This window comes from Hyla sarda, chromosome 7, assembly GCF_029499605.1.
Source record: "Hyla sarda isolate aHylSar1 chromosome 7, aHylSar1.hap1, whole genome shotgun sequence".
NCBI classification, from domain to species: domain Eukaryota; kingdom Metazoa; phylum Chordata; class Amphibia; order Anura; family Hylidae; genus Hyla; species Hyla sarda.
This window is the reverse complement of record NC_079195.1, coordinates 222127311-222141530: the sequence shown is the minus strand read 5'-3', so window position 1 is coordinate 222141530 and position 14220 is coordinate 222127311. Positions and strand designations below refer to the sequence as shown.

Genomic DNA, 14220 nt, shown 5'->3' with positions numbered 1-14220 from the left:
TCCTGATGCGTCCTAGCTGATCGGGACATTGCGGTTTCACCGCGATGGTCCCAATCAGCCCGACTGAGCTGCTGGGAAACTTTCACTTTAGACACGGTGATCAACTTTGATTGCCGAGTCTAAAGATTTAATGCCGGACATCAGCCCGATCGGCGATGTCCGGCATTAGCTGTGTGTCCTGGTTGCTTATAGCAACCGGGACCCACCGGGTATGATCCGCGCTCACCTGCTGAACGCGTCATACCTCGTGAGCTGCAGATGGACGTTAATGAACGTCCATTTGCGGCAAGGGGTTAATGTGTTGCATTTCACTCCCCGGCAGATCTGACACTTTCACTCTATAGACCAGTTTTTCCCAACCAGGGAGCCTTCAGCTGTTGCAAAACTATAACTCCCAGCATGCCCGGACAGCCGCTGGCTGTCCAGGCATGCTGGGAGTTGTAGTTTTGCAACAGCTGAAGGCACCCACGGTTGGGAAAAACTGCCATAGACCAATGCATTTTATTGACAGCTGTGGAGTGAAGCGTTTGCTGCGCTCCCTTATTAATAACCACAGCAGGCCTTATTTTAATGACACTAATGCTTTATCCCCTAGACAAAAAAAGGCGTATAGGTACTCCCCTGCCGTCTGGGACCTAACGACACAGGGTATACCAGTACGCCCTGGATCGCTAAATGTCTATAAAGTTATTAGGCAGCTTTATCTGAAAAAGATATAAATGAAAGATGCTGGTAGCTCAGTAGTGCTCATCAGACCCCCTCAACATGATCGTAGGAGTCCGATTAGCAATAATGGCGACAGAGAGTCCCCTTACCTCCTCCAGGCTGTATCAGTAGAATGCTGATCACACTGTATAATGCTATGCAATAGGTATAGCATTATAACGGAAAATGCAAACTAACTATTGCATATAATTCCCTATGGGAACTTGAAAAGTGTAAAATAAAAAACAAGTTTTTAAAATTATGTAATGGCCCCAACCCTAATAAAAAATTCTATACAGTTACCGTCTGGGCGTCAGTAGCTGAATACTTACCGTTAATGACAGTCTGCCATTATTATCCCTTTAGAAGTTGTGGTCACTGCCGATCCCTGTGTCTAGAGGTATAAATGAAAGATACCCGCACCTCAGTGGTACTCATCGGACCCCCTCAACTTGATAGCAGGGGTCTGATGTTATATAATAATCTGATATATATATTTCTTTTACACACTAGTAACTGTATCAATTGGTTTTGTATGAGAGATTTTACACCTATTCGTAGGCAACATTATAAACTCTTTGCTGTTTTTACTTACAGCGACAACACGCAGTCCACTCCTAACGCAAAAGAATTCTGGGTCAACATGCCAAACTTGATGACGCATCTGAAGAAAGTCTCAGAACAGAAGCCACAGGCAACATATTATAATGTAGACATGTTGAAATATCAGGTAATGACAAAAGATACTCATGTATATAGGCAGTGACTCCAGCAGCAGAATAGTGAGTGTACCTCAGGATCAGTACAGGATAAGTAATGTATGTAAACAATGACCACACCAGCAGAATAGTGAGCACAGCTCTGGAGTATAATACAGGATATAACTCAGGATCAGTAAAGGATAAGTAATGTAATGTATATACACAGTGACCCCACCAGCAGAATAGTGAGTACAGCTCTGGAGTATAATACAGGATATAACTCAGGATCAGTACAGGATAAGTAATGTAATGTATGTACACAGTGATCTCACCAGCAGAATAGTGAGTACAGCTCTGGAGTATAATACAGGATATAACTCAGGATCAGTACAGGATCAGTAATGTAATGTATGTACACAGTGATCTCACCAGCAGAATAGTGAGTACAGCTCTGGAGTATAATACAGGATAGAACTCAGGATCAGTACAGGATAATGTAATATATGTACAGAGTGCAGCTATGAACTATATGGCTCGGTTCACACTGCGCTTCGCAGTACGCCACTAGTATTAGTACCTATTCATTTCAAAAGCCCAAATGTAGCCATATGCACTTTTGTTACATTTAAGGATCTCCTGAGGTCAGCATTAACCCTCTCTTCTCTTCTACCAGGTGTCCTCCCAGGGGCTCCAATCTACTCCACTAAATCTTGCTGTAAACTGGAGGTGTGACCCAACCAGCACAGATCTCCGGATAGACTACCAGTACAACCCGGACTCCATGGCCTCACCAGTAGCCCTAAACAATGTCCAGTTTGTTATCCCTATAGATGGTGGCGTAAAGAAGCTCCAGGCAGTGCTGCCCGCTGCTGTATGGTAAGACAACACAGGGAAAGGTCCCAAGTTGTTTGTACACAAAAGGGACACCTTGACTTCTCTTAGTAGTAAGTGCTGAGATAAAAGAATTATGGACACAGTATATTTCAGAGATATGGCATCACACAGATGTGACGCTTCATTTCATATAACTCAAATTTTAGCTACTTTAGTTCTGTTTCACTTTTTATTTTTGGGCGGATTGTCACTTTAACCCCTTAAAGGGTTACTCCTGTGCCCCAGCGTTCTAAACATTTTGTTAAGAATGCTCTGAGCGGGTGGCTGTGATTGTGATGGCCACGCCCCTTGTGACATCACACCACGCCCCCTCATTCATGTCCTCATATGGAAGCGCCCCCTCCCCTAGGCGTTAATGGAGGTGGCATGCCGTGACATCACAAGGGGCGTGATCGTCACGGCCTCCGGCTCCGAGCATTCTGAACAAAATGTTCAATACGCTTGAGCACCGGGGTACCCCCTCGCAGTGCCCATTTATTTCTGCAGTAATGATAATATGGGGGGTGTCACACAAGACAATATAAAATCTCATTACACACACTGGATGGTAGCGGAGGGCGCGGCTGCTCTGAGCCGTCTGTTCCATTTACTAGAAAAAGAAGATATGGAATCCACTTTATTCGATAATGACAAACACAGGAACACAGGAGGTAACGCGTTTCAAGCGCAGCGCGCTGCGCTTGAAACGCGTTACCTCCTGTGTTCCTGTGTTTGTCATTATTGAATAAAGTGGATTTTATTTGCACTAAGAGCTGGATTCCATATCTTCTTTTTCTACTTGCTTCGGTGTTGTCCAGCACCTGGATCCGCGCTCCATCTGCCCGGGCGGGGTGAGCTGGCCGTATTTTTTCTCTGTTCCATTTACTGATATTCTTTTATTTCAGGAATGCAGAACAACAGAGGATATTATGGAAAATCCCTGATATTTCCCAGAAATCAGAAAATGGAGGTAAATTTGGAATATTTTTACATCTGGTTTCAGCTCAGCTCTTACCTTTTTTTATATATTTTTTTTCACCTGTCAGCAGTTTTTATTGTGTTTTCTACCGGTTTGTGTTGTGCTTGGTGTATACTTAGGACAATATTAGGTGGGTGGGATGTGCTGCTCCTAGCCCCGCTGCAGATCGCTTTATTGAAAGGTTCATGGCACCTTGTCGTTTTAATTGTTACGCGACTAGTCATACAGTGCCACCTGTTTTATCACAGCACAGCTGCAGCCATGCGGTTTATTACTGTAACTGGGTCGCATAATCACCAGTCTGACCCATAGAAAATCAGTTTTCAATGTGTCAGAGGAACTTTCTGTGCACTACAGGATAACATCATCTACCAGATTCTCCTGCCAGCTCCCAGACTCCTGTCCTCTCTGTATGATCTGTATGCTGCTCCTTCTATCTATGTAGGATTAGGATATATAGTAGTTGCACAACTCCCAGCTCTATCTGTATACTGCTGCTACTATCTATACGAGATCAGGATATATAGGAGTTATACCCTTCCCAGCTCTATCTGTATATTGCTGCTGTTACCTCTTTGAGATCAGTATATACATATATATATATATATATATATATATAGTAGTTATACACCTCCCCTCCAGCTCTATCTGTATACTGCTGCTGCTGCTATCTCTATAGGATCAGGATATATAGTAGTTATATACCTCCCCTCCAGCTCTATCAATATACTGCTGCTATCTCTATGGGATCAGGATATATAGTAGTTATACACCTCATCTGCAGCTCTATCTATATACTACTTCTGCTAACACTATGGGATCACTATATATAGTAGTTATACACCTCCCCTCCAGCTCTCTATATACTGCTGCTATCTCTATGGGATCAGGATATATAGTAGTTTTACCCCTCCCCTCCAGCTCTATCTGTATACTACTTCTACTATCTTTATGGGATCATTATATATAGTAGTTATACGCCTCCTCTGCAGCTCTCTGTATACTACTGCTTTATCTATGGAATCAGTATATATAGTAAGTATACCCCTCCAGGGCTGACTTAAAACTCATGCTTACCACAGCACCTAAAACAGGTAAACACAAGGCATACACACAAACCTCTACATTATTCTCTTACAGCCTATGCTGCATTATATTAGCAAAAATAAATATATTTCCAGAGTGTTTCTTTAACCAGGCCCAGTGTCATGGTATTAGCAATGGTCATGCCAGTGACTACAGCTCAGACCCATTCACTTCAGTGCAGTAAAGATTCAGTCGGTCGATCAGCGGAGGTGGCGATAGTCAATCTGGTACTGATGGTTGATCAGGTTATTAGCACCAGAAGACACCTTATTAATTGTTTAGACGTCTCCTGCTCATGGCTGCCTTGTGTTTTTTTCTTTAAGGTGTTGGCTCTTTGCTTGCGAGGTTCCTGCTGTCTGAAGGTCCCAGTAAACCAGCGCCATTAGCCGTACAATTCACTAGTGAAGGAAGCACTTTGTCCGGATGCGACATCGAGCTCGTAGGAGGAGGATACAGGTTCTCACTTGTGAAAAAGAGGTTTGCAGCAGGTAAATGATGTATTATACAGAAAAAAATAACAAAATGATACAAAATGCATTGATTTTAAATGCAGATCCTCGGTGAATGTCATCCTATTATAAAACGCTACAGTAAATTAATTCACTGGGGTTTTCTGTCTATGAAGCTGCAGATGTTTCTTGACACCAATGTGGATACCAAACACCTTGTAAGGCAGTTTTCCGAAATCATTTATGATTAAAAAAAAATACATAATAATAGAATTATTTACTATTGAGGCCTCAAAAAGTTTTGGCAACTGTTGTGGCACTACAACTCCCAGCATGTTAGAGATGGCAGATTATTGCTTTAAAGGGGTACTCCGGTGGAAAACATTTCTTTAAACAGATTTGTAAATTACTTCTATAAAAAAATCTTTACCCTTCCAGTACTTTTTAGCAGCTGTATGCTACAGAGGAAATTCTTTTCTTTTTGAATTTCTCTTTTGTCTTGTCCACAGTGCTCTCTACTGACACCTGATGGCCATATCAGGAACTGTTCAGAGCAGGAGAAAATCTATTGCAAACCTATGCTGCTCTGGATGGTTCCTGACACGGACAGAGGTGTCAGCAGAGAGCACTGTGGACAAGAAAGAAAAAGAAATTCAAAAATCAAAGAATTTCCTCTATAGTATACAGCTGCTAATAAGTACTGGAAGGCCCAAATTTTTTCATAGAAGTAATTTACAAATCTGTTTAACTTTCTGGCACCAGTTCATTTAAAAAAAAAAAAAGTTTTCCACCGGAGTACCCCTTTAAAACACAGGTGCATGCTGCTGCGGCAAATGCAAAGTATACAACTAGGACAGTGTTTCCCAACCAGGCCTCCTCCAGCTGTTGCAAAACTACAATTCCCAGCATGCCTGGACAGCCGTTGGCTGTCCGGGCATGCTGGGAGTTGTAGTTTTGCAACAGCTGGAGGCGCCCTGGTTGGGAAACATTGAACTAGAAGGTTGCAGCAGCACAATTGTTCACAAAAAATTGATGAACTAGAGTGCATTTAGTGCATTTTTGATCAATACCTGTCTCCCATCCACCAGGCGGAGGTGGCCTCACTTCAGATGGGACCCTAACACACACACTCTACTCACCTCTGCTGGGCATATACCCTCTGACTGGGTGACATGCATGGCAGAGGTGAGTAGAGAGAGCTTGTTGGGGTCCCATTGGTGAATGGGGACAGGTTTTGATCAAAAATAATTTTATAAAAACTTAACTGAAAAAGGCAACTCAAGGACTGATAGTACATGTATTTTACAGGAAGGGGCCGTGTATGTGATGGTTATCACTGTCTGGAGAAAGACTTAAGACTGAGATTGGAGAGAACTCTGATCCCAGCCATTCACCCCTTTCTGCACTGTGACCAGTCTATATCACTGTGCTGATAAAGAGAAGGGCTTACCGCCCCCTCAGGCTTTACACTAGGCCAAGAAACAATGTATCTGTTTTGGCCCTGTGTGTTACTTTAAGGCTTGTCCTGGTAAAATTGCAGCATTACCGTAAATCAAGCATCACTAGTACTATCTATTTGGTGGTAATAATCCGTCAGTGTCTCACCCATTGAGGAAAAGAAACGTATTGTAAGGATACGCACACAACGTCTCCCAGGTACGTTCGGAAGGACGGATCCACAGCGTATTTTACGCTACGGATCTGCCAACGATGGACCCCTACAGGGTGCCTCAGATGTGCCTGCACAGAGCGGCAATCTGCCACTACGAGCAGACACACTGCTGCGTGCAAGTGGCCGTGCACATGCGCGGTGTACTGGCACACATCGTTGGCCGCTCCCCCTGCTCCATGAACTAGGTTGAGATGTGTGCGAGTATACTGCGCATGCGCACGGCAACTCGTACGTCGTAGTGTGTCTGCTCGTAGCGGCAGATTGCCACTCCGAGCAGGGACGTCTGATGCACCCTGTAGGGGTCCATTTTCGGCGGATACGCAGCGTAAAATATGCTGTGGATCCACCTGTCTGAATGTACCCTAAAGGGATATTCTGGCCTTATACATCTTTCCAAGGAATATTTGATAAGATGTCTGATCGCAGGGATCCTACCGCTTGGACCCCCCGATCTTGGTGCAGCCCCCAGCATTCTGTGCCGGGTGCTGCATCCGAGACTGAGACGTGAGACCACGGCCACACCCCGTCGTGACATCACCCCCCCCCCCCCCCATTCATGTCTATGGGAGGGGGCGTGGCCCCCACCATGCCCCCTCCCATAGACATGAATGGAGGGGGCATGGTGTCACAAAGGGAGTCGTGGCTGTGATGTCATGTCTCGGAGGCAATGCCTGGCACAGAATGCCTGGGAAACCCGCAATCAGACATCTTATCCCCTATCCTTTGGCTAGGGGATAAGAGGTATATGGCCGAAATACCCCTTGAAAATTTCTACAAATCTGGTGACCTCCACAAATTGAGAAGAAACAGCATCTTAAAAACAGAACTGCACATCATCTCAGCAGGACAGGTAAAAGCTTGAGACGTTTCAGAACTCACCCCTTAGTCACATGCAGTTTCTTATAAAGGAAAACGATGAGCCCAGGATGTTGGATTAAAGGGGTACTCCAGTGTAAAACTTTTTTTTTTTTATTAAATCAACTGGTGCCAGAATGTTTAACAGATTTTTAAATGACTTCTATTAAAAAAAATCTTAATCCTTCCGGTACTTATCAGCTGTTCTTTTCTGTTTGACCACAGTGCTCTCTGCTGCCACCTCTGTTCATGTCAGGAACTGTCCAGAGCAGGAGAGGTTTGCTATGGGGATTTGCTCTTGCTCTGGACTGCTCCTAAAATGGACAGAGGTGTCAGCAGAGAGCACTGTGGTCAGACAATAAAGAAATTTTAAAAGAAAAGAACTTCCTGTGGAGCATACAGCAGCTGATAAGTACTGGAAGGATTAAGATTTTTTTAATAGATGTAATTTACAAATCTGTTTAACTTTCTGGCACCAGTTGATTAAAAAAAAATTTGTTTCCCACCGGAGTACCCCTTTAACCACTGTCATGTGACTATTCTCCCCATTGGGAAACATCCAGGTCTTGTGCAGGGAAGCAACATAAGGCCCGAACCTGAATGTGATTGTTTACACGGCTTGCGTTACTTTTGCAGAAATACACAAATCTGTAGAGAGGAAGAACTGTATATAAAGTATAAGCCCCGATTATCTTCTGTCCTATAGAACTGATTATATTTCTGTATTTTTCTCTTAGGAAAGTACCTGGCGGACGTCTAATGGAGGATTACGCCCCGAGGAGCAATGTTCCTACAGGTTGTGATTTTAAAGCTCATGAACTCTACTCGGAGCCTGGGAAATTTCTGCTGGAAGTTGCGTCAACTTCTGTCCGAGCGTTTTCCACAGAAACCTTGGTGTTGCCCCGTCCTGCAGTATTTATATCTAGGTGTAACATTGTCGATGGTTTTAAAAAATGTAATTATCGTATTTGTAAATTGTACTTAATTCAGTAAGGCTGTATTTTGGCAGTTAGACTCTCGTTTCAACATTTTACCATTGATAAATGGATGTAATTTAAGTAATTATATAAATATATATATAAATATATAAAGAAAGAAACAATGGGGTAGTACCGTTGAATGGCCCACAGCTTATAAGATTTTTTTTTTTTTTTTTGTGTATATATGTAAAACAGTGGGCTGCAACCAGTGGGTCATCTAGCTGTTGTGGAACTACAACTCCCAGCATGACATTATCATTCCGTAATAGAGGGGGGGGGGCCACAGGTTTCAGCCGTCTGATATAGAGTCAAATGTATAATATCAGTAGCTTATAATAGGGGGTGCCTAAGGTCTGAACAAATGTCTTGAATTCCTTGTCTATGCACATGACAACAATCTCCAAACATGCAAACCATTCGGACATTGACATGATGCATGATGACGTCAGAAGGGTGTCACAGGGTTAAAATAAAAAATCTAATTGAAAAAAACCCACACGGAACAAGGTTGTCAAATAAATCAATAAAGCTTTCGAATACAAAAACGAGGGATGTGAAAGCGATTGTGTTACTTTATGAATCTGAATTAATAATGCCATCAAGCAATGTATTGTGGGTCATCTATCTGAATTACTAAAGCTCAGCAGAAACCCGTGTATACGGGACATTTTATGGTTAAATGAGTGATGTAATTACAAAGTAAAATTGGTCACGCAAAAAACTGTAGGAAAATATAAAAGAGTTATGATTTTTAGAAGGTAAGGAGGAAAAAATAAAATTGGCCTGGTCCTTAAGGGGTTAAACATGCAAATTTTTGAACAAATAGTTATATTTTTTTAAAAAGGAAATTGCACTGTGTGGAATTGAAAATCCCTGCACCAAACTCCAAAAATGGGCTGGACAAAATTATTGGTAGAAAGAACAATCCCGACACTCACTATAGTCTTCTGCCAAGTGAAATGTGTTTATTGAAAAACACGGTGCAAACACAATGACGCGTTTCGGCCAAAGCCTTTATCAGACTGACATACATACTCAAGATATCATCACGGTATATATACAAGGAAGCCCATCCCACTACCGGTCCTTGGGAGTTGGCATGGTTACCAAACAATTTACAAACAATTCATGTCACATGATATCAAATAGTTGTGGGACATAAAAATATATGAACATATATATATATATATATATATATATATACTGGTCTTATCTGGCTTGCATGCATCTGATCTGGTACATCCCCTCACTGACGAATCTAAGATACAATAAGAAAAAAAAATGTAAATTAAAAACATATCAAAACATAATTTTTTTTTACAATAAAAAATGTTTTCGCAAAAAAGAAGACACCTCATAATCCCTATTTCGACCTCTAGGTTCTAAGGTGGACAAACGGTGGATCCAGTATGCTTCCTTCTTCCTCAATAAAGATTTAATGTCACCTCCCCTCCTATGGTTTTGCACACGATCAATAACCTGATAACGTAACTGTGACACATTATGACCCATTTTCTCAAAATGGGACGGGATGGGATACAACAGATTCCTACATCTAATTGATGATTTGTGTCTATTAATGCAGTCCCCAACGTATAGGAGACCGCACGGACATTTAATGGTGTAGATCACATTCTTTGAATCACAGGTACTGAAATGTTTGAGTTTGATGACCTCTCCAGAGTGTGGGTGTAGAAAGCGGTCACTCTTGATTACATTACTACATTGTGCACAGTGTAGGCACGGATACGTGCCTTTGCGTTGAGTTCTCAACACCATTTGTTTTAGTTCATTCTTTTGTGACCCCCACATCAGCTCGAACCAATTTGTCCATGAGGTTCGGGGCTCTCTTGTTACAAATGAGTGGGGGGCTCACAAATTCCTGAATCTTAGAGTAGGAGCTTCTCAACGCCAATGTTTCTTCACAATGGTATCTACCTTATGGACTACTGGATGGAACTGTCTGACAAAAGGGATCCTAACCTGTTCATTCCTCTCCCTGTCATTACGCGGGGGTATCTTTGCTTGAACCAAAATCCATTCTGGATAGCCTCTCTGGCGGAATTTTTCTTCCAGTTCCCCTAATCTCTGTTGTCTCACTTCGGGATCTGTAACAATCTGCTGGATTCTTTATCTCTGTGCCCTAGGTATAGATTTCTTTACAGATAGGGGGTGGGAGCTGGTGTAATATAATAAACTATTGCGAACTGTTTCTTTACGAAACAGATCAGTTTTTAATCCCCCTCTACCATCTTTCAATACCATAGTGTCCAAGAAACTCACCTGGACTTGATCACTGACCATTGTGAATTTTAGTTCAGGTCTAACATTGTTAAGATGTTCTAGAAATTGTACAAGGTGAGAATGTGGCCCCTCCCATACTCAAAAAATATCATCTATAAACCTTTTCCAGGTTTTAATATGCTGATGGAAAAGAACATGAGGATAAACATGAACCTCCTCAAAATAAGCCATATAGGCATTTGCGTATGGGGGGGGCCATGTTCGCCCCCCCCCCCCCCCCCCCCCCCATCGCCGATCCTTGTCTCTGCATGTGAAAAGTGTCCTCGTACATGAAATCATTTTCTTCTAGTACTATTCGCAATAGGCCTAGAAATAATTATTTCTGTGCAATAGTGTAGTCACTCGAATTTAGTAACCAACATGCAGACTCGATACCCCTTTCATGTACTATTGAAGTGTACAGACTTGATACATCAATAGTTAGGAGCCATGTATCCTCAGTAATGTTGGTGACCCTTGACAGTACCTGCAAAAAATCTGAAGTATCCAAAAGAAATGCCTTTGTTGTTTTCGTGAGGGGAGTCATTACTTTTTCCAGAAGAATACTTAAAGGGGAGAGGACAGAATCTATTGAGGCCACTATGGGCCTCCCAGGGGGGTTGTTCAGGTCCTTATGGATTTTAGGTACCATGTAGAATATAGGGGTGATTGGAGATTCCTTAGACAAGTAACCGTACATTTTCTTATCAATAATATAATTATTTAGTGCTTCTGTCAAGAAATCTCCAATCCTTCTCTGAATCCTAAACAATGGATTATTACCCAGCTTCTCATAAGTAACATGGTCAGACAACTGACGTTCAATTTCATTTTTATACATAGTAGTATCCATTACCACCAGTGAGCCCCCTTTATCGGCGGGTTTGATAGTAATATTTTTGTCTTGCTTAAGATCCTGCAAGGCTTTCTTCTCCCTGGTGGTAAGGTTATGAAAAACCTCCTGGCTGTCCTGTCTCACATCTCTAAATATCTGTTCCACCTCTTGTTTAACCATTAGAACGTAAGTCTCCACTGGGTGTTGATTTCTAGGGTGATTGAACAAACTTTTAGTCCGAAGATTGAACCTTTCCAACTTCAGAGTGTCCAATTGTCTTCAAACGAATATTTCTGAAAAACCTTTCAAGGTCCATTTCCAACTCAAAAGAGTTAAAAGTCCCTACTGGGCTAAACGATTGACCTTTCTCCAATACGCCCATCTCTGTGGCTGACAGGCACTTGGATGAAATATTAACAACTAGCGAAGGTCCCCTACCTGAGAGCGTGTCGTGACGTTGCGGTCGGGATCTCCTATAATGGCGTCCTCTCCTTTGCTGCTGAAAAGGGAAGCGTTTTTCTCTTCTGTAGCCGCCTGACTGTTCGCTCCCGGAACTCAATGTGAGTAAGTTCTTCCGGTGTTACGACCTCCTCCTTGGCGTGCAAAGGAAGTGGTATCTCGCCAGCGGTAAACCCGATTACTCAAGTAATCCTCCGTGTCCCAGAGAAATTTCTTCCTTTTTTCGCCTCTATGTCCTGTCAATAAGTGGAGAGCTGATCATCCAAGGTTTGTTTCAGGGTAGCGAAATCTTCTGATTTTAGGGAGTTGCGTAGCTGTTGTTCTATGGCCAGGATTTCCTTTTTCATGGACTCTACCGTTTTCTGAAGTTTGTCCATTGTTAGAGCATTTGTTTATAACCCGCTCAAAATCCCGGCAGTATTCCTCATCCTCTGAGAACAATGTGGGGTGCAGATTCACTCGGAGTCCCCTTGGTATCTTGTCGGTTCAGTAATATTCAGCTAGAGTTGTTGCATGCAAGTCATATGAGACCAGCTTTCGCGATTCTCTTTCCAGAGTACGTTTCTTCAGCTCGTCTCCCGGTATGCGCAAAAATTCTGCTCCAACGGTTGCTTGTGACATAATCCTCGTGGCCTCCTCGTCACTATACGTAAGCGTCTGTGACATTGTAGCTCGGTGCCAGCACCCGCAAACAGGTACAAAAGAAATAAATAAGAGTCGGCACTTGAGTCCCTTGGTGGTGGTGGTGGAATAAATGACAATAGTAGAAAGAACAATCCCGGCACTCACTATAGTCTTCTGCCAAGTGAAATGTGTTTATTGAAAAACATGGTGCAAACACAATGACGCGTTTCGGCCAAAGCCTTTATCAGACTGACATACATACTTAAGATATCACGGTATATATACAAGGAAGCCCATCCCACTACCGGTCCTTGGGAGTTGACATGGTTACCAAACTATTTACAAACAATACATGTCACATGATATCAAATAGTTGTGGGACATAAAAATATATGAACATATATATATACTGGTCTTATCTGGCTTGAATGCATCTGATCTGGTACATCCCCTCACTGACGAATCTAAGGGATGAACCCAGAAAAGATGCAGAGTGTGTTACAGGAGGGGGATTCGGAAGGACACCACCACTCAATGTGACACTTGCCCCGATCATCTGGGCCTCTGCATTAAGGATTGCTTCAGGGAGTATTAAACTTCCATGGAGTACTAAATTTTCCCTTCTCATTTTAATTTTCCATAATTTGACCCCAATGTACCAAGTCCGGAGTACATTCCAAGTTCCTTGAGGGGTGTAGTTTCTAAAGTAGTATACCATGTGTTTGTTTGTTTTCAGTTTTTTTTTTGCTGTCCTGGCACCATAGGGGCTTCCTAAATGGGACATGCCCCCCAAAACCATTTCAGCAAAATGTGCTTTCCAAAAGCCAAATGTGGCTCCTTCCCTTCTGAGCATTGTAGTTTGCCAGCAGTGCACTTGACATCCACATATGTGGTGTTTCCATACTCAGGAGAAAATGCCCCCCAAAATTTGTAACCCCATCTCTTCTATTACCCCTTGTAAAAATGTAAAATTTGAGGTAAAACTAGCATTTTAGTGAAAAAAAAAAAATCATTTACACATCCAACTTTAACAAAAAGTCATGAAACACCTGTGGGGTGTTAAGGCTCACTGTACCCCTTGTTACGTTCCTTGAGAGGTGTAGTTTCCAAAATAGTATGCCATGTGGTTTTTTTTTTTGCTGTCCTGGCACAATAGGGGCTTCCTAAATGGGACATGCCCCCCAAAACCATTTCAGCAAAAATTGCTTTGCAAAAGCCAAATGTGACTCCTTCTCTTCTGAGCATTGTAGTTCGCCAGCAGTGCACTTGACCTCCACATATGTGGTGTTTCCATACTCAGAAGTGATGGGGTTACAAATTTTGGGGGGCATTTTCTCTTATTACCCCTTGTAAAAATGTAACATTTGGGGGAAAACTAGCATTTTAGTTAAAAAAAATAATAATAATTTACACATCCAACTTTAACAAAAAGTCATGAAACACCTGTGGGGTGTTAAGGCTCACTGTACCCCTTGTTACGTGCCTTGAGGGGTGTAGTTTCCAAAATAGTATGCCATGTGTTTTTTTTTTTTTTTTTGTTGTTCTGGCACCATAGGGGCTTCCTAAATGTAACATGCCCCCCAAAACCATTTCAGAAAAACTCACTCTCCAAAATCCCTTTGTGGCTCTTCTGAGCCTCTACTGAGCCCGCCGAACACTTGACATACATATATGAGGTATGTCCTTACTTGAGAGAAATTGGGTTACACATTTTAGGAA

General features: G+C 42.3%; 1 protein-coding gene across 7 annotated transcripts in view; it reads left to right on the top strand.

The window, feature by feature from the left end:
- SGIP1 (SH3GL interacting endocytic adaptor 1) overlaps positions 1-8838 on the top strand; it is a 103584-nt gene extending 94746 nt beyond the window's left edge. For 5 of the 7 annotated variants that reach the window (XM_056532817.1, XM_056532815.1, XM_056532818.1 and 2 more), the window contains 5 exons: positions 1303-1435; positions 2080-2282; positions 3185-3249; positions 4668-4832; positions 8058-8838. In XM_056532817.1, coding sequence (XP_056388792.1) covers positions 1303-1435; positions 2080-2282; positions 3185-3249; positions 4668-4832; positions 8058-8080 — 589 coding nt within the window. In that variant the 3' untranslated portion in view covers positions 8081-8838. The remainder of the gene's footprint in view (positions 1-1302; positions 1436-2079; positions 2283-3184; positions 3250-4667; positions 4833-8057) is intronic. The other 2 variants (XM_056532821.1, XM_056532820.1) reach the window with 1 other exon arrangement.
- The last annotated feature ends 5382 nt before the right edge of the window (positions 8839-14220 follow it).